The sequence below is a fragment of the Rutidosis leptorrhynchoides genome, chromosome 7, assembly GCF_046630445.1.
Source record: "Rutidosis leptorrhynchoides isolate AG116_Rl617_1_P2 chromosome 7, CSIRO_AGI_Rlap_v1, whole genome shotgun sequence".
In the NCBI taxonomy this organism is placed as follows: Eukaryota; Viridiplantae; Streptophyta; class Magnoliopsida; order Asterales; family Asteraceae; genus Rutidosis; species Rutidosis leptorrhynchoides.
Window position 1 is genome coordinate 93847046 of NC_092339.1, and position 20337 is coordinate 93867382.

General features: G+C 35.0%; 3 protein-coding genes across 4 annotated transcripts; 2 read left to right on the top strand and 1 right to left on the bottom strand.

The window, feature by feature from the left end:
- The first annotated feature begins 11050 nt into the window (after window positions 1-11050).
- Window positions 11051-14005, top strand: LOC139859446 (uncharacterized). The gene is made up of 6 exons (XM_071848238.1): window positions 11051-11271; window positions 11376-11504; window positions 11601-11650; window positions 11831-11928; window positions 12219-12506; window positions 13526-14005. The coding sequence occupies exons 1-6, from the start codon at window positions 11051-11053 to the stop codon at window positions 14003-14005; spliced, it is 1266 nt and encodes a 421-aa protein (XP_071704339.1).
- A 1200-nt stretch (window positions 14006-15205) lies between these two features.
- Window positions 15206-17618, top strand: LOC139858706 (uncharacterized). Its single transcript, XM_071847542.1, has 3 exons — window positions 15206-15655; window positions 15746-16084; window positions 16855-17618. The coding sequence occupies exons 1-3, from the start codon at window positions 15368-15370 to the stop codon at window positions 17344-17346; spliced, it is 1119 nt and encodes a 372-aa protein (XP_071703643.1). The 5' UTR covers window positions 15206-15367; the 3' UTR covers window positions 17347-17618.
- Window positions 17619-17782: 164 nt separating this feature from the next.
- LOC139858771 (uncharacterized) lies at window positions 17783-19262 on the bottom strand. Of its 2 annotated transcripts, XR_011763079.1 has the most exons (4): window positions 18903-19262; window positions 18584-18808; window positions 17981-18073; window positions 17783-17881 (listed from the first exon to the last, which is right to left on the bottom strand). XR_011763079.1 is itself a non-coding variant. In XM_071847607.1 (3 exons), exons 1-3 carry the CDS (start codon window positions 19146-19148, stop codon window positions 18032-18034), a joined length of 513 nt encoding a protein of 170 aa, XP_071703708.1. In that variant the 5' UTR covers window positions 19149-19262; the 3' UTR covers window positions 17795-18031. The 2 variants fall into 2 exon arrangements, 1 of the variants encoding a protein (XP_071703708.1); XM_071847607.1 differs by having other exon boundaries at window positions 17795-18073.
- Between the last annotated feature and the right edge of the window lie 1075 nt (window positions 19263-20337).

A 20337-nucleotide genomic window follows, 5' to 3' on the forward strand; every position in this document is an offset into this window, starting at 1 on the left:
ACTATTGATGGGGTATTCAACGGACGGAATGTTAAGTTTTGATAATTGGGTGCTCGTGAATATTAACTTTTAGAATGTACTATTATTCAACTTTGCAAATCTTGTGGTTCGACTTACTTTACTTTTACTCACTTACTCAAACCTATGATTTCACCAACGTTTTTGCGTTGACAGATTCTTCTATGTTTTCTCAGGTTTTCACATGGCTATTTGTTACACGCTTCCGCACTCTTTGATTACTTGATTGGAGTCTACCATGCATGCATACGCTAGGGATAGCATTTTTGGATTCAAACTTTTGTCTACTTACTTACGCTATTTATAGCAACTGTGGTTTCAAACTAATTATGTCGCAAGTTATTTCGTTCATACTTTATAACTTTGTAAACTTAAACTTATTGTCGATCCGTTTGTTAAACTAAACTTTGTACCTTTCAAATGAACGCGACATAATTTTGGTCAAACGAGTCTCATATAGGGACTACGACCACGCAACGGGACCTAAGTTAACGACGCCGTCAATAACGGTTTTGGTCGGGTCGTTACAAGTGGTATCAGAGCGTTGGTTGTAGGGAACTAGGGCGTGCATTAGTGTGTCTGACAGAGTCGTTAGGACGCATTAGTGAGTCTAGACTACAACCGGATAGTTAGCCATTGCATTCTGACATACATTTGCTATAGATAGCACTTACTTGACTACCTGTGCATTATACTTGAATCATTCTTAGGAAGAATTTTTAATGGTACCCAACCTTCATCATACGAGCTCGTATTCTGCCACCTTGGTTCGGGAACTCTGACTCCATGGTTGTTATTCACCCCGTCTCATCTTACTATTCATAAGTATTGTAAAGTCACCGTCACTACTCTAGATGAGTATCGTCATCACTGTTTATCGCTACGGTTGCGTACTACTCGTTATCATGACTCGTTACTCTTTTCGTACCTAAATACATTATTGTTTGAATCGAACCGATTTGACGTGAACAATCATTTATACACTTCCCACGGGGAAACGCTTCTTTAGAGTTGTAGAAACTCTTTCAATTTAATACGAGTCACGTTTGAAACGTCGTTACATTTTGTTCATTTTAGATTTTCGCGATGACACGAACTTGAAACTATGGAGTGATGTGGGAATGGAAGTATGAGTTAGCGTAATATAACTACACTCGATCAACGTAGTTATATTACGGTAAGACATACCAAAGTTCTAGTGACGCGTGATGGTGGTTAGACTCGATCAACCTAAACACCACCATGTGCCATGTACATGACTTCACCTTTTCAGGTTTGGACATCCGAAAACTCCGAGAATATTTATAACAACCATACCGGGGACACACCTTCAATTATTGTCAAATTATATTTATGCTTCCGAATGAATTACCGATTCCATTCGACTTCAACCGTATGTCGCACGGGTATACTAGCTCGTCCCCGCGCAGTCTTATTGACTAACTACAATTTACTCGTTATGCTCACATCGGGGCGGAAACTTCTCTTGCATCACCCTCGTACTTCCGGTTCAGGAGGTCCTTATTCTAAATTCTCAATGGAGAGCGACTCTTCACGTCATACAAGTATTCGCCGCGAGGGTGGATAGTCCTAACAATCGTTTTCAAAACCCGATAAGAACTTGCCCCGACGAACGTTTTTGGAAACCGATAAATCTTCCGCGACGCGAATTTTCTTGAGAAACTTGTCCTAGCTAACGTTTTCAATTCCTAGCAAACTTGTTCAATATGCCTTAGGGAAATGTACCCCGTTTCGGATCGAGATCCTCGTTTCACTTCTAGATTTTGGAGTACCTTACAAAAAGCCTCGGGACCGCGTTTAGACATGAGTACCGCGTACCATCCACAACCCGACGGACCGAACAAACATACGATTTAAGTCTTGAAAACCATAATACGAATTTGTATTACCAACTTCAAATTTACTTGAGAAAAGTATTTTCCTTTAACCGAATCCTCGTACTACAATGATTTTCATTCGAGTTTTAACGTCACTCCTTTTGAAACCACATGTGACCGGAAACGTCATTCTCCTTTGTCGAACCAAGTAAACGATGATCAATTCACCGGGGCCGAGGTTATTCATGAGCAACCGAGAAAATTTATTCATATTCAGGTAAAACCCTACGCGACTCGTAATCACCAAGAGCTACGCCGATGTTAGACGTAAACATTTCAAATTCCACGTGGGAAACCGCGTCACGTTAAGAGTCGCACCTTGGAAAGGTGCAATCCGTTTCGGGAAACGTAGGAAGCTAAATCCGCTATATTTCGATCCTTTAAATTCTTGGGGTGTTTTGGACCCGTCGCTAGCCGTCTAGATTTTTCCGACTCATTTTGGGTCTCCGTTTATCCTACATTCGATGTATCAACTCAAAGACGTGTTTTGCGAAACGAGAACTTGTTATCTCCTTTGATGAACTCACTATCGACGATAACCCTCACTTCCTAGGAGGACCGGTTGAAACCATAAATCGTGAAGCCAAACCTTAAAACAACATATGATCCCGACCGTCAAAATTCGTTGAAATACCCTAGGACGTACTTCTCCCTCACTCGTAGAATTGGCAACGCAAGATCTCGAGAAAGATTCAACAACTACTACTTCCAACTAAATTTCGGGACGAAATTTCTTTTGAGGCGTGGATAATGTAACATCCCGCGTTTTTCCGTTAAATTTAATTTTAACACCATCTTTTTTTTTTTTTTTAAACATAATCTTTCGTATTTAAATTAATAGTTTCCGTGAGTAACGTTCATTATATTCCCGCTATTTAATTTTGACATCACCCGTTTACTCGAGCATTTTCAAAATATTCGTTTGGTTAATTCCCGCACCCGCTTTGAAACACGAGGGACTTAAGTTGACAAGTGGGCAAAGTGGTGACTAGGTCAACTAGTCAACCACTTCACCTCCTCCATTCATTTCCACCAACACCTTCCACATTTCTTCCTCTTTTTCTCTCTACTTCTCTTTTATGAACATAAACACCAAAATCACAAATTCATCATCTAAATTCGGATCGGGAAGCAAACTTCAAAACAAATTACATATTCGTGATCCTCTCTTCATCCTCTACATTTTGATACCAATTTCATCAAGTTTGGGTAACATTTCTAAAACACTAAATTTCTCTAAATTCGTTTTATATACTTGAAATTGTGTTAGTTAGTGTCTATGGCTCGTGTGTAACATGAATATATGTTTTGTTTGCTCGATTTGTGGTTTGGAGTAACTAGTTTGAGTTTTTGAAATGGGTTTGCTTAATCCTTGATTTTGGATGAGTTAATGTTGTTAGATTGTTAAAGTGCATGTTTTAATTGTGTTACTAGTATCATTAGTCACATTTTGATGTGTAGGTTGATTAAGAAAACTTCAAAAACCCGATTAATGATTTTGTGATGTTTGACTAGGGTTTGATAGTTCTTGACATGAACTTTTGATGCTTGAATGCCATGAAATGTTAATTGTTAGTGTTTAGTAGTAATGTATGCTTCATTACCCTCAAAACGGCATATCATATGTGTGAATTGGATTCCCGAAACTTAAAATGCGATTGATGAACTTGAAACTTTGAAAATGGACTTTTATTGATCACTTGATGAGATTTCGGCTATTTTAAATGATGTTTGTGATTGATGAATTGTGTTTAGTTGTATTCCTTGTAAAAATACCTTTCCGATGATATAAGATACATGTTCTAATTGTTTGCAGATCATAAAATGTGATTGTTTGTATTTTGGTTCGTGACTTGGACCATTTTTCTGCAAACTGCATGATTCCCAGGTATTGCGCGCCGCGCAGAATCAGAGATCCCAGATGTTTGCCTTCTTGGTTGAGTTCTGACCAGAAATTGCACTTGGGTGCGCGCCGCGCAACCCAGTGCGCGCCGCGCAAAAGCCCCAGGCCACTCTCTTTTGTTTTTAAATGTCACAAAAATGTTTCCGCTTAACTAAAACTCCGTTTAACATGAAACTTGACTATTAGGCTCTTATATGACTTCTCTTCTTGGGAAAATTGTCGGATACCCGACCCGACCCCGTTGACTTTGACTTTGACCAAGTTTGACTTTTAGTCAAACTTAACCAAACGATTATACAATCGTTCTAACATGCTTAACTACTTGTATCGTGCATGAAACTTGACAAATTGATTCACATGCTATATTAATCGAGTCGTAACGAGCCATAGGACTAATTGAACATCTTTGACCCTTCGTGACTATCGTTATTGATACAACCTATTTGTTTAGGTCAAGGCTAAGCAACTTTCATGCACACGTTTACTTTGCGAAGTACTTTTATACTCGTGCACTCGAGGTGAGATCATAGTCCCACTTTTTACTCTTTTGAACTTACTTTTGGGATGAGAAAACATAAACGATTCTTTTGAACTAAGTGAACACAAGAATGGGAAAACAAACATTCTACATACGAGTTTAGAACGAAAATCCTCAATCCGATTATCATTAGTTACATCAGATGGTGTAAGCGAGAACTTATGTTATATGGCCATATGGGTTTGACAACCCTCATCTTTGACGGTTCGCTACCGTTTACAGATGAAATATATTTTCGAGAATCAGTGTTTGTTCTAGCACTATTGATGGGGTATTCAACGGACGGAATGTTAAGTTTTGATAATTGGGTGCTCGTGAATATTAACTTTTAGAATGTACTATTATTCAACTTTGCAAATCTTGTGGTTCGACTTACTTTACTTTTACTCACTTACTCAAACCTATGATTTCACCAACGTTTTTGCGTTGACAGATTCTTCTATGTTTTCTCAGGTTTTCACATGGCTATTTGTTACACGCTTCCGCACTCTTTGATTACTTGATTGGAGTCTACCATGCATGCATACGCTAGGGATAGCATTTTTGGATTCAAACTTTTGTCTACTTACTTACGCTATTTATAGCAACTGTGGTTTCAAACTAATTATGTCGCAAGTTATTTCGTTCATACTTTATAACTTTGTAAACTTAAACTTATTGTCGATCCGTTTGTTAAACTAAACTTTGTACCTTTCAAATGAACGCGACATAATTTTGGTCAAATGAGTCTCATATAGGGACTACGACCACGCAACGGGACCTAAGTTAACGACGCCGTCAATAACGGTTTTGGTCGGGTCGTTACAATGTACAACTCGACTGCTATGCACCTTCAATTCGAATACTACGTACACATAAAACCTACTTCTATTCTTTAAAAGTATATTTTAAGAAATATTTACCAAGCACCTCGGTTTTTTATAGCATTTCTTCATATTGAAGCTAAAAAGATAACTTTTGTAATCATCTTTTACATGCTAAGTATTCATTGAAAATGCAGGTTGTTGTATAAGTATCCATCATGATTCGATGCTTTATTTTGCTCTAGCTCCTCCAATTATTGCTCGCATTCTTCCATGTCAGTAAACTATTGATGATAAATAATATGTAGCAAAGTTGGGAAATGTCAAGCCAGCTTTTACATCAAACTTCAAAACCTATAACAAAAATAAGGAACCAATTCATAAAATATAAAGCAAACCATATAGAATAGGACAAACATTATAAATCAATACCTTTGGCATGCCGCATGTAACAAATACAGAAACATACATAGGAACACGATAAGGAGGATGATGAAACAGATACAGGAGCATGATTTTTATCTACGTGTAATAAGGAGCATGATGAAAATTTAACCTAATTTATAGATGATATATAGAAACAGATACAGAAACATATAGGATAAGAAAAACATTCTAGATCAATACGTATGGCATGCCGCATTTTACAAATCAAGTGATGTATATCATCAAACACCTGGAGTGCATTAGTTGAATTGTAAAACTGAAGTTAATCGTTAATGAGTTAATGTCTAAATTTAATCTAATATGTATTTATGTTTAAGCACGAGTTGTTTTTTGTTTTTTGTTTTTTTTTTTTTTTTTTCATGCTTTCGTGTGGTATATATATATCGATGTGTGTGTCTGTGTGGGTGGGTATATATATATCGATGTGTGTGTCTGTGTGGGTGGGTATATATATATATATATATATATATATATATATATATATATATATATATATATATATATATATATATATATATATATGTATATGTATATATTTTGTTTGTCTGTATGTCTACCTGAAATTAAATGGTTATGTGCACTATTTTATTCATGCTCTTTGTCCTACTGTTGTGCATTACTGCTATATGTGTCCCCTTTATGGTTACTGTGTATGGTTGCTTCTTGCTAGGCGCTCATTACTCGTACAGGTACATATCATTTGCCCTCTCTATTTCGTTCTTATGAGCTCTTCGGGCCGGAGGTCCTTTAGGAAGCAATCTCTTTTGCGCTAGAGTAGAGGGAGGGACGACCTTATCTAGGCGCGGGTTCTATACCCGCGGGTGGAGTAGTGACTTCCTTCTAATCTAGGGTACGAGGAATGATTGTCTACACTCACCTCCCCCATACCCCACTTTCGTTGGATTGAGTATTGTTGTTGTTGTTGTGGTGAGAAGCAATTTTATATGATTTGTTCAGTATTATAAATGATAAATGAATCACATAATAACAAAAAGATAAATTATGATTCTTCTTATAAACTTATAAAAAGCATGTAACATCTAAACATGAATCATAAACAAATAAACTTAACGAAGCATGTAACATCTAAACATGAATCATAAACTAATAAACACAAACATTTAACATTAATCACCTAATTAACAAATAACATACCGTCTAAATATGAATCGACAACATATATGTTTTAATTCTGTTGATACCTGATGCTCGATCGAAGACGTTGTAATGGAACTAACATATGTTCATAAGGAATTCGGTTGATCGTCCGATATATACATTAGGGTTAATGACGATGATTGTTTTGTAGGCGTTTGGGAGAAATAATTTTGAAGATGATCAGAGTAAATGACGGATATGAATTGTATGATCGCAACAGCCGCCTAAAAACGTGTTTCCTTAAATAATTGTCAATTTTCCTATTTTGTTGTATACGGAGTATTTGTTAAAAGAATTTTAAATTAATAGGGGTAGTGTTGTAATCTCTAATTAAAATGAAATTTGTATTAAGTAATAATCATTTCATATTTTAATCCAAGGGTTGAAATCAAGTTATGAGAATAAATGAATGGTCAAGATTGTTTAATTGAAAACAATATTACTTATTTTGACTTTTAATTTAATAAGAAGAGAGATAGTTAGATTATTGTTACATTAATTAAATTCAAATTGTAAAATAATAAAGGCTTAAAACTATATTTGTGAAATTCTCAAGGACTAATAATATAGTTTTCAATAAATGAAACGATTAATAAGAAAGAGAAAATAAGTCTCCTTCTTCCACAAACAACTTTCAACTTTTTTACCATTATAGAAAGAGAAAATTGGGCCGATAGTCCATGTGGTTTGTAGCACCCAGCGTGGATAGACAAAGTTGGTGATTTGAGTGTGGATAATCCCTGTGACTTAAAAGTGGAGCAATGATAGTCCAGTTCACTAACACTATTAACATTTTCCGTTAAAACTGAATCACGTGCCAAGCATGTGAGGGTATTTTTTGTCATTTATTGTTTTTCACTTACTGAGTTTTTGAATAAAAAAGGGTAGCAAATGCATTATCACTAACTCTTAATCGACGAGCTCGATAAATCAGTTTCATCAAATCAAGTTTTCTCACCAATCAAATAAATCCCTTTGCACATTTCCAGATTCATTCACACCTACTTCTTCATCTAATATAAATTATTTTATTAAATTAAGAAAACTTGAAAATATTACCTTGAATATTAAAGCATCTGAATGATTATTTCGATTTGAGAAGGTATTATATTAAAAAGAGAAAACCTAGAGTACCTCCGCAGCCACCTCATCAACATCGTTGCAATCTTCACGTGAAATCGGAGTTTGGATATACACGTGGATTCGATGATTCGTGAAAACGAGATCTGGAAATCATAAATCCATAGTTCCAGCACCTTCAGGTTTTAATTCCGACAACATCGTTGTTGTGACCGGATTTAACGGTGTTGGTGGTCTGATTGGACACCACAACTTAGCGGATGCCAAAATCGAACAAAAAATAAACCCAAAAACTTCAACCAATCACAAATCAAGAATAATGACCACTCATCCAATTTGCATATCCGTTTTTTTCGAAGTTGCAGATCCGATTTTCAGATCCATCGTGGTGGTGGTGATGGGTTTAACGTTTTTTGGTTATTCATTTTAAATTCATTAATTTCGATTGATGCTTGTTAATTTGTTGATTTATTTGTGTTGTTTATATTGTATGATTTTTAAGAGTGTGCTTGAGTACGTTTTTGCTATACGGAGAACACGAGATCAAACTTAATGATTTTGTTGTTATTGTTGTAATCTGATTATGAACGAGGTTTGGGAATCATGTAAGCATCACTTATCTGTATTCAATTTGTTGTTATCATCGTTTGAAGATTTGATGTTTTCGAAGCTTATGAAAGAAGAACTTGTACTGTAGCAGTTCATAAGTCTCTGAATCTGAATTTATTTTCTACTTTAGATCTGTAATACGAAATAAATTGTGATCAGAAATGGTAAATGACGAAAATACCCTCACATGCATAGCACATGTCTAGATTTTAATAAAAAATTTAACAGTGTTAGTGAACTGGGTTATCCTTGCTCAAGAAACACACCAGAATGACTATCCTTGCTCAAATTGACAAGTATGTCTCTCCACGCTGGGTGCTACAAACCACAGGGACTATCCGCGCAATTTTCTCTTATAGAAAACCCCAAATTCTTAATTTTTCTTCCTAACAAAGTATGAAACTGAAATTCGACCAGAAAAAATCTGATGCCCAGTGCCGCCGCACCTCATGCCCTATGCTAGGGCCGGCCCTGATTGTAGGCGTTCCTCCTCTTTATATTGTTTGACAAGGACCACCGGAGCTAAAGACAAGGACCACCACAGCAACATTTATAAAACCAAAGCATGTGAATTGATATATAAACGAGGGACCACCGACGCAAAAAAAAAAAAAAAAAAAACTCTACAATATAGTTATAAACGTGTATAGGCGTTCCTCCTCTTTATATTGTACAATATACTCATGCAATATACTAATGCATAAATATACTAAAGTATAAATCCGCAAAGTTTATAAATATATTGTAGCTTTGAATAATCATAATTAAAAAGTCAAATAACCAATATCTAAAATATACTTATGCATGTTAACGGCATGTCGACGTTAGAAAAACCCGTACAGAATATAGACATATAGTAGTTTAATTAATGGAATTTGCTAATTTGGTATGAATTTTGAGCTATTAAATTAGAATGGGAAATTGGTCAAAATACTCTCATTTTCGAAATTGTTTGACAATATGCCCATAAAATTTGAATATTGCAATAATGCCCTTTGATCACGCATCACGCACCACTCATGATACGTACATTGGTGTTTGATGCACGAAGACTGAACACAAAGGCAAACAAGCACTTGGTAAGGGATACACACACTAATCAACCGGTAACACGCATGGTGCGTGTTTATCGTTTCATAAGGTGCACATTTCAGTTTTAAACCTCACACGCACCAAACACCGTCAATATACACACCAAAAGGCGATTTTCCACCAATCGTTCAGTTCATCACTAGTTTTTGCTTGTCAGTCAATTATAGTTAAACTTCAACCTACAACAGTGATTAACCCCCTTCACACCCTTTTAAGACGCAAGCACACACCAAAAAACTCGCATCCCTCTTTAATTTGTTGATCCAGTGAAAATTCATCAAATACGACTTATTAAAGTAGTTAATCAAAAAAGTGAACATTGGCACATCACCTACGATGTCAAACAGTCAGGTAAATTCAAGATTTCATTGGTTTGATTCACTATTTGTTGCATACATTTCGTCGAGCACTTTGTGTACGTTATAATTATTTCTATTTCCGAATCAGAAAAAAGTATATTCGGGACCCCAGTTTTCTTTTAAGATATTGATAATCGAAAAAATATCAGGATTATCTTGAATATCCTATCATTATTATGTTCAACACGCACCACACATGAACCAGCACACACTGTGCATGGTACTCAATGTGTGATGCGTGTTGAGTGGTAAACTACTATATCCACCAAAGATGCTCGCTGATCACGCATCACGCACCAAGTTACACGCGTCATGCGTGATCAGAGGGCATTTTTACAAGTACCGTAATTTAAAGGCATATTGTCAAATAATTATGAAAATGGGGGCATTTTGACCAATTTCCCAATTAGAATTTGGTAACAAACATTTAAACATTGGGCTGGGGACTTTGTATTCAATTTGGGCCCTGGATGGATCATATTCAGTTTGGGTCCGCATTGTATCAACAAACATGAGCCCGGGTAAATCAACAAAACGACAGCGTAAAGCTCGTGGCATCTCCTAGCCTGACCGTTAAGAACATATTTGATCAATCCCCCATTGATTATTCCTATATTTAAATTCTTCGAAAAACCGATTCAATCTTATTAATTCACCGCGGTAAGACAATTAATCCTCTTATTCACGTTTACATTTGCTCCTTTTTACTTCGTTTTCTCGTTTTTTGATGTAATTAATTATAATTAATTAAATTAAGATGTTAGGTAATTTCCCAGAGACATTTTGAGATAAATGAATATCCATTGCTAGAAACGCTAATAAAAATATTGATAATTCTGTATATGCTTTTTTTATATTGTAATCAGTAATGTTTAACAGAAATTGTTATCTATCTAATTATCTAATCTAATTATGTAATTATAATAAATACTTTTTGTTTGGGTAGAATGGTTTTCAGTCAGTATCTGCAGTTTTATTGTTCATATTCAGTCACATAAAAGTATATATATATATATACTATTATTAATTAATTTTGTGTATGTTTGTGTTTTCTAGCAGCTGGTGCAACTATGGATGCTACAAACACATATATTGAAAAATTAAGGATTAATCGACTTACAATAAGTAACTTACTTTGAGGAATAATGGAAAATTCAGATTCAGGCCTGGGTCCCGAGGGGCGGGAAATCATTGCATTTGCTTCAAAAGATATTAGAGAACCTTTGTTAAGTAATAGTGAAAATAATTCTGTGCATTCTGGATCATCGTTACAACTTGTTCGTAATGAAATAGCAAGTAATTCAGATGATGAAGGTTCACAATCTGATCATCGCACCAAAAAAAGCCGAGTTCCAATTTTTCAAGGGTAATGGTAATCTATGTATACACATTATAGCTTAATTCTTCTATTTAAAAAAAACATGCTTTGATACTTGATAGATAATTGTGTGATGTGAAGTTATTGTTCAGGCTTATTGAGAAGGTTCGAACGACAGTTCGTGGCTCATCTGATGACATTGGATGGCTACAATGTGCTCCAGATATGCCTCCTGTTGAAGATATGACTGAACGTTTTACTAACATACTCGATATTATCAGGTAACTAATTAATTTTTTTAAGCTACTCCGTATTATCTTGTGTTTATATTATATTGATTTTGTTTTTCTAAAGTTACTATCTACAATGTGCATCAGGGAAGGTGTGCACATGTTGCCAAGCTCAATGGTGTATCTCTTGGTTCCAGGTAATATAAATATAAATATTCCTATTTCCTATTCATCATGATATCATACTTTTAGGAAATAAAACATTATTGAGAAGCAGAAGTTGTTGGGCAATATTATTTATACGAAAGTTGTATTGAGAGTATTAAATGTTATAGTTTTGGTTTATTATGATGTTTCGTGTGTTGGTTGACATGGAGGTCTTTTTAGCAATCACGGACCGTTATATTTTACTAGCACGAAAGCAACTTTTTCAAAATTGGGATTGACATGTCACATTGCAAAGATCCATAGTGAGGTAATGTTACTGTTATTATTATGATTATGATATGATTATGATTGTTAATTGTTAATGTTATTGATTTAGAGCTAGTTATGATTACATAAGCAACATTATTAGGATAACGATGTTAGTTTTTGAATATAGCAATTAACACTTGTGAGTTTGTATACATGAAAATTTGCTTTTATCCATCTGACCCATTTGTCGGTATATGGATTGAAATTGTCACGTCCAGTGATTATTATCCCAATTTCTTTTCAACATGTTGGTTTTAAAGGTTGTATGATTAACAACTAATACTTCAGGCTTCGGTGGAAAAGAATGCGAGAGAAATAAAAGAGTTCATCGAAGAGTTCCATTGGGGATCGAAGAAACGTGTATTTCTTCTTGGGCATAGTAAAGGGGGAATAGATGCAGCTGCTGCTTTATCAATGTATTGGCCCGATTTAAAAGATAAAGTTGCGGGCCTGGCTTTAGCACAAAGCCCGTATGGTGGTAGCCCAATAGCTTCCGATATTCTGAGAGAAGGGCAAATTGGGGATTATATCAATGTTCGAAAACTTATGGAAATATTGATCTGTAAAGTGATAAAGGTACATTCCTATTTCACCTTCCTTTTCTGATTTTGTCTTTATAGTTAGTTGCATTTTGATGTTTTTTTATTGTCTTCATTCATGCTTCTTCCTTTTAAGTATTTTTAAGTATTGTATACGCCCCCCCCCCCCCTCTTTTTTTTTGCATTCATTGTTCGGTACCTTTTCTTCTTCTGATATCTTGAAAGTTGAAATAGGTGGTTATTTTGACCCATGTGCCCATAAATGGTTAATTTGGTTATGAGCCTGCCTACTATATCTTGAAAATAAATTTTAAAGGAAACGGTTCAAGTGGGTCATGGGTTAAATGGGTCGACATTCACACGAAATGCATGTCTAATGCATATAAGTTTGTATACTAATTTAATTCATATAAACATATTCGATACGGGTGTGCATATTGCGGGAAAAACCAAGGAACCGAGCCGATCCTGAACCGAACTGAGCTATTTTGGCACGGTCCTCTGTCCACATTTTGCCAGATTTTCGGTCTTCGGTCCGGACTAAACCCGAAAATAACACCAAAATTAATCGAACCGGACCAAACTGAATCTGACCAAACCGAAACAAAATATATGGTCTGATCCTTGGTCTGACTTTATGCTACAAATTGGGACTCTAACCAACCGAACTAGTTTGGTCCAGTTATGTACCATGCACCCTAATCAGTGGCGGAACATTGTGGAGACGGGGCGGGGCACCCGCCCCAGCTGGATTTTTTTTAAAAGAAAATTTACAGTAAAAAAAATAAAAATTTTACTAAGAAATAAGGTTTTTTTTAGCGTTCGCCCCAGCTATCATTGAATTTTTTTTATAAAATTTTAAATCCGCCCCATATGTGATCGGGTTCAAGTTCTGCCACTGACCCTAATATTCGATATTAACTACATATAATCAAAAAAATTGGGCCCAATAAGTGTTGACACTAGAACATGGCCCATATGACCAATTAATTTTGACCCGTTACAAGATTCTTTTCGCTACCTTGGGTTCTAAGATTTGATAATGTTGTTTTGAAGGGTGATTTGCAAGCACTCGAAGATTTAACTTACGATAAGCGAAAAGAGTTCCTAAAGGCGCACCGTTTGCCTAAAGAACTTCCAGTAGTCTCTTTTCATACAGAAGCCAACATCTCGCCATCCGTTTTAGCAACTCTTTCACGCGTTGCACACGCAGAGCTTCCAACATTAGCCCCTTTATCGGCCCCTATACTACCTATCGTAATGCCACTTGGCGCCACATTGGCTGCATGTGCTCAGCTGCTACAATCCAGATACGGTGAGAAGAGTGATGGGCTCGTGACCCGTCGGGACGCAGAGGTACCGGGCTCAGTAGTGGTCCGGCCCAAACGGAAGTTGGATCATGCATGGATGGTTTACTCTTCAACTAAAGATGAGCCTTTGGAAGCAGATGCTTCTCAAGTGTGTGAGGCTTTGTTAACTTTGCTTATGGAAGTTGGACTCAGAAAGAATCATGTCCATAGCATTAGAGATGAATAAACACAGAGTGGTAAAATGGGCAGGATAGGTAACGGGTCGAAACTAGATGCTCAATATGGTTATGGAACCAACAATATATTAGGCAAAATGAAGTACCTATAGATATGCATTATTGTAATCGTCAACAAATTCTTCTTTGTCATTATTGTTATATGTAATATGTAATATGTATAAAATTGAAAGCTGTGGTCTTGTGAAACAGTGATATAGTTTTCAGGTGAACCCAAATAATCCGTCTGACCCAAATAGGAATCAGGATAAACGCTTTGTTTGGGTTCATTTTTCGAATTTCACGTCTGACCCAAAGAGGAATCAGGGTAAAAGCTTTGTTTGGGTTCATTTTTCGATTTTCGAGTTTCTTATATGATCAGATTGTGGGTTGGAATTACTACATTTTTCAGTTGAACTTAATTTTTAAGGACATTATAGATATGTTAAGGACATTATACATATGTTAAGATTTTAACTTAATTTGACCAACTAATCATTTTAAGGCCTAATACAAACACAGTAATAATATTTTTAACGGCAAAACTCGCACACTTTACACAATATTTCCCAAGATATATACATTCCAGACCACCATTATACTCAAACCCACAATCCAAAAATTGAACGGGCCACCTCGATACAGCTAGACAAGACAAATGCCCTTTTGCTACATACAACACAATAACTTAAAAAATATGCAACCATTTATAAGCATAAGCATAAGCTTGGACATAAAAAACATCATTGGTGTATCACACTTTATGTTGCTTTTTTATTGTTATTACAAAACTAATACTCCGTAATAGATACAAGAGATGCTACATTCACATAAAATTTACAGAAAAAGTTTCACAAAATGGAGAATTAAATGCTACATATTCAATTATTGTTTCTTTAATTCATTGGGTCACATCATTGTGTAAAGTTGTAAACAAGTTTTTGTAAAACTTATGTGGATGTAAAATACAAGTATAATTAATATATAGTGAGTTACTTAAATTAAATGATATGGTTTTTATAAATAACATGTATTAGAAATTTTAAATTAAAAATATATATAAATAGGTAATTATGATTGAGAATACATAAGATTGGATCAGTCATAACTAAAATATTGGCCACATATTTGCCCACAAAAAACTCAAAACTAAAATAATGCCCACAAATACCACTACAATCAAGGGCAGATATTAGACAAATGCGATTTAACCATTACACCTTCACCTTGCCATCGTCATCGCAAACCACTTAACACCTTCAACATCATTGAAAAACAGCCAAAGAAAACTTAAGGTTTCCTTCTCTTTAAAATTTCATAATTCAAACAAAATAAATAACCAGTAAACATCCCCCCTAATCAAAATACTACCAATGAGGGTGCTTTGTCCGAATGTGGACCGAGAAGATGCATTGGAAACCGTTCTCGACGTACCAATACCAGAAGAGATGTTTACGGCCATGGGGACCACTGTCGCTTTACGATGGCAAAACATGGCAACATGGATGAGGGCTCAAACTTTGGATAAATGGTCTTCTCCCGTTATAGCTAATCGTTATAACGAGCTAAGTTTTTTGCTTTACACACTTGGATGTCCTCTTCTTCCCCTTCAAATTCAACTAGACGATTCAGCCACTCGCTCCATCCGTAACTCTTCTATTGTAACAAAACTAACACTACCTTATCAATGCAATTATCATTCTCCTTATGCAGTGTATATTAAACATGTGTGAAATGTTTGTGTTTTATAGGAAGCATCGACAGCGAAATATATAGTGCAACAATACATGGCTGCAATAGGAGGACAACCGGCTTTGAATTCGGTACAGAGTTTATGTGCGATTGGTCAACTGAAAATGAGTGCGTCGGACTTTCACCAAGGTGATGAAGCGGTCAAGGCCCAAATGAAAGAGGAGACGGGAGGGTTCGTTATTTGGCAAAAGAATCCAGATTTATGGTGCTTAGAGTTACTAGTTTCGGGTTGTAAGGTTATATCAGGAAGCAATGGCAAGATTTCATGGAGACAAACTTCAAACCAACTAAGACCTATGACCAAAGGTCCTCCTCGTCCTCTACGACGGTTTCTTCAGGTACTATTCATTTGTCAACACTATTATCTATTAATTTAAACCCTAGTTTAACCAGATTACCAATAACATACAGAACTTTTTCACAACATAAATTATTAGATCGAAGTAATCATAAATTATTAGCAGATTATAATATTGCAAACTAATCAAAAAGAGAGATTTGACATTCTCATATAGATACTAAAGATACTAAGAGTGCATTTGATAAAACTAAATGATTAAGCACTGAATGGTTCATAATCGGAATGATTCAAAGGTTAGTGAAGTTGGTTCTGCATGACAATAGCATGTTTAATAATTATGTTGAACGTGTAATGTAAATGATGTAAAATTACCATATTAAACTTTTGCATAAATAAAAAACAATATCGTCATTTAGTTTGTATTCTTGATATAAATTAAAGAGAATATTACATAAAAATTAGGTACTTAATGGTTAAGAGAGTATTTCAACTCTGAATGTTTAACACTGAATGTTGAGCCATTCAGCACCATATGCCATTCAGAGTCGAACCATTTAGCGTCAAACCATTCAATTAAGAGGTAATCAAACGCACCCTAAGATTGAAAAGTCTTTAGCGCCAACATGAAAGTTATACAGATTAAAATGAAATTACGTTGGTTGAAGTACAAATGGGTCGAAACTGCAGGCACAGTGTGATCATTTGTTCGCTAAATAGTGGGATGCAAGCGGGTCAATACATAAGTGAATAACGTATATGAATATGATGCAAATTTTGATACTTTCTTTTTTGACATGTAATCTGTAGGGTTTGGACCCAAGGTCCACAGGAGATTTGTTTCTTCAAGCAGTATGCATAGGTGAAAAGATCATCAATGATGAAGAATGCTTTATCCTAAAGCTTGATACGAGTCAATCAGATCTCGAGGCACAAGCCAATTCCAAGTACGAGATCATACATCACACAATTTGGGGATACTTTAGCCAAAGATCGGGTCTTTTAGTCAAGTTTGAGGATTCAAGGTTGCTAACTGTGAACAGTGAAAATGGGGAAGGGATATTCTGGGAAACCAGCACAGAATCGGTAATCGAGGATTATAGGTATGTTGAGGGTGTAAATGTCGCACATAGTGGGAAAACTTCTGTTACGATTTTCAGATACGGAGAACAGTCATCTAATCATAAAAGGGAGCTTGAAGAAAAATGGAATATTGAGGAGGTTCATTTTAATGTTTGGGGATTGAACAACGAGTTCTTTAAGCCGCCTCCTGAAGTCACAAAAGAGGGGAAAACGGCTTAAGTGCAAATGTGATAATGGGCTATTATGTAAATATGGAAAATAGATGCTTATGAAGACAATATGTGACGAGTCAATTTAGGAAAGTCAATCAGATCAAGGCATTTTATCAAGTGCCATAATTTGGTCTGAGAATTTGACCTTTTAGATTTACCATCTACTGGTTTGAGCGTCTGACTTCCACGGAGTTCTAAGTTATTCTATGCTTAAAGACAAAGATGGTTTATTTAAAGATGACACATTTATGAGTTCTATTATGTTTGATTTTGTTTTCTAAAAGCAACGTTAATTGTTAGAATTTAAGAGTCAATTGATGATTTTTATGTTTTTTTTTTATGCTTTGAACAGCATATATAACTTGTTTTGCTATTCTAAGTTTCTAACACAATGAAGGCAACATGCAAGCAGCAGGGGAGAACAAAAAACATATGGGGGGTGAGGGAGCAATGGTAAACTGTAGACCAATCATGCAACTTCATCTCATAAATTGTAAAAATTCGGTTCTAACAGCAAGCAAAATTCGGTAATGACAATGTAACTGCAAGATCAAGACCTAAATAAACAACTAAAAATGTTGTCGTGTATAGTATAGTAGTATACAACATACTAAATTGAAAAACTTTTGGATGAATCCAACCTGTATAAAAGAATAGGGATGTTCTTCTTTGCCTTTAATCTCCTGCTTGCTTCAAGATAATCTAGTACTATGTGAACTCAATCCTCTTAAATTCTGTTGCAAAGAATAAAAAAGATGTGTCAGTATCTTTAAAGTTTTAAAGGCATACAACTTAATCATGAAGAAGGATAAATATAATGTAAATTAAAAAGCATTGAGGTTCCATTAATGCTTAATATCGTATTTATTCGCCCATGGCAAACTACTGCAGCAAACTAATCAAACAAAAGTAGTTGTAGATGCTGTTCTAATAGCTCTTCCGGATATTTAACCATGTGCAATCTCTATTTGGACTCATTCTTTAAATTGCACCTATGACACTAAAAGATATCTTTCAATGTATAATTTAAGAATTTATTCTGCGACGCACAATGTTTATTGCAGTAGGGGCTAATATCGCTATCATCCATTAGTACTGTTATTAGCTGTAATGTGATTACAATTAGGGTAGTTATATTTACAATTATGTCAAGTACTTAATCATGTTCTACAAGTATGCAACTCATCATGCTATAATTTGCAGACGAAATATCAACAGTCAGATCAGATAATAACAATACAAACCATTGATTTTTCGGAAGCCGAAGGATCGAGATTAATCGAATTCACAGACATTTTAGCAATCTCCGATATTGCAGCTTCTCTAACTTCAATTAAATCACTACTTAAATCCTCATATGCAGCTACAAATGCTTCCCGCCAAAATAGAGGTAATTTAATCAATGATGACCTACCATTACTATACACATCCCACATATGCTGCACAATCTTCTCCCTTTCCTCCAATTCCTGTCACAAAACCCTAAATTAATCAGATCAGTTACCAGCTATACATATATACAGTAAAATTACTATAATATATAATTAATTAAGCAGTACGGACAATAGCATCGAGATCATAGAGAACAAGTGAACCACCGGCGACGTCATCTGATAAGCCGTTGAGGTTGCCGGCGGAGAAACGGAGACTGACGGTGCCGGAAAGCATTGACCAGAAAGCGAGAAGAATAATGGCGGTAAATGCCCAAAATTTGTAACGGCGTTTAGTTATAGTCCAATCTAGGGTTTCTTTTTTACTGGAGATTAATATTGTTGGTGATGATATTGGCAGAGGTTCATCATCTTTCATTTTATTCCTTGTTCTTCTTTTAGTTAGATTGGATAACCAATTTATACTGTATATGAAATTATGATTATTACAATTACTTCAACAAAATAATTTTTAAATAATGAGATACAGAGATGGTAGTGTGTAGTTGGGGACGATGTCAAAAGTGTGTTGAGATGCACTACTATTTACGTATTACGTAGTCGGCAATAAACGAATCTTATTATTGCTACCATGTGGCGGAGTTAAGGAATTTGATTTGGTTGTGTACCATTAGCTCACAACCGAGCAGTTTATGGATTTTTTTGGTCAAAAACTTCTGACATTTTAAAACTATTATTGTGACAGTTTCTTGTGTCAAATATTGAATAACGTGATGTGGTAAAATTTGATTAAAAATTGAGTGGAAAAAAATAAATTAATTATAAAAAATATATATTTATTAAATTAGGAAAAAATTTGATTGGTTGAAAGCAAAAGTGACAATTCTTTTGCGTCAATGGCCCAACTGACGCCCCAAACTTATGAAAACTGACGCTTCGTTAAAATTTGTCAGTTTTCGTCAATTTTTGACACATGGACTGACGAAAGGTAATCGACGAACGGTTAGGAGCAGTCTATGTCTCTACAAATATCTACTCACTTTTTAAATATAGTTTTACAAAATTTCACTAATCTTATTCTGCATTAATCAGATGTCTTCTGTTTCACAATAATTTTTTCTAATTAATTGAAATACAAAGTAAACACTTGAAATATAACATCTCAAATGATATTGTGAACCCTTATAGTGATATGAATGAAGTATATTATAAGATACCGTTAATAAATGTTGATTTGTACAAAATCAAAAGTTTACAATACATAACAAATCGTATAGTAGTGTAGTTTTTAGTAAGTCCGGTTCGTTCCACAGGGATCTAGCCAAATTTAACGCTATATTTTTAAAACCATATTTATATATAAATATATATATAGAAGTAGTATTATTATTATAAAATGGGGTTTTTACCGTTTAATGACCGGTTTGTCGATTTTAAAACTTTAGTCGCAGTTAAAACCTAATGTAAAATATTAAAAATAAATATAACTTAATTTAAAGCGTAAAGTAAATGACAATAATTAAAGTGCGATAAATTAAAGTGCGATAAATAAAATGACAATAAATAAAATTGCGATAATTAAAAAGTACGATAATTAAAAGTGCAAT

Bases quoted from the DNA above. Each gene is read 5' to 3' on its own strand.
- LOC139859446 (XM_071848238.1), top strand. From the start codon at position 11,051: ATGGAAAATTCAGATTCAGGCCTGGGTCCCGAGGGGCGGGAAATCATT. The intron at 11,505-11,600 runs GTAACTAATTAA...AATGTGCATCAG, and splicing joins AACATACTCGATATTATCAG to GGAAGGTGTGCACATGTTGC. The intron at 11,651-11,830 runs GTAATATAAATA...GTTGACATGGAG, and splicing joins GGTGTATCTCTTGGTTCCAG to GTCTTTTTAGCAATCACGGA.
- LOC139858706 (XM_071847542.1), top strand. From the start codon at position 15,368: ATGAGGGTGCTTTGTCCGAATGTGGACCGAGAAGATGCATTGGAAACC. The intron at 15,656-15,745 runs GTAACAAAACTA...TGTGTTTTATAG, and splicing joins CCATCCGTAACTCTTCTATT to GAAGCATCGACAGCGAAATA. The intron at 16,085-16,854 runs GTACTATTCATT...TGTAATCTGTAG, and splicing joins CTCTACGACGGTTTCTTCAG to GGTTTGGACCCAAGGTCCAC.
- LOC139858771 (XM_071847607.1), bottom strand. From the start codon at position 19,148: ATGAAAGATGATGAACCTCTGCCAATATCATCACCAACAATATTAATC. The intron at 18,809-18,902 runs GTCCGTACTGCT...GTTTTGTGACAG, and splicing joins TCTATGATCTCGATGCTATT to GAATTGGAGGAAAGGGAGAA. The intron at 18,074-18,583 runs GTTTGTATTGTT...TCTTTGCAACAG, and splicing joins CGGCTTCCGAAAAATCAATG to AATTTAAGAGGATTGAGTTC.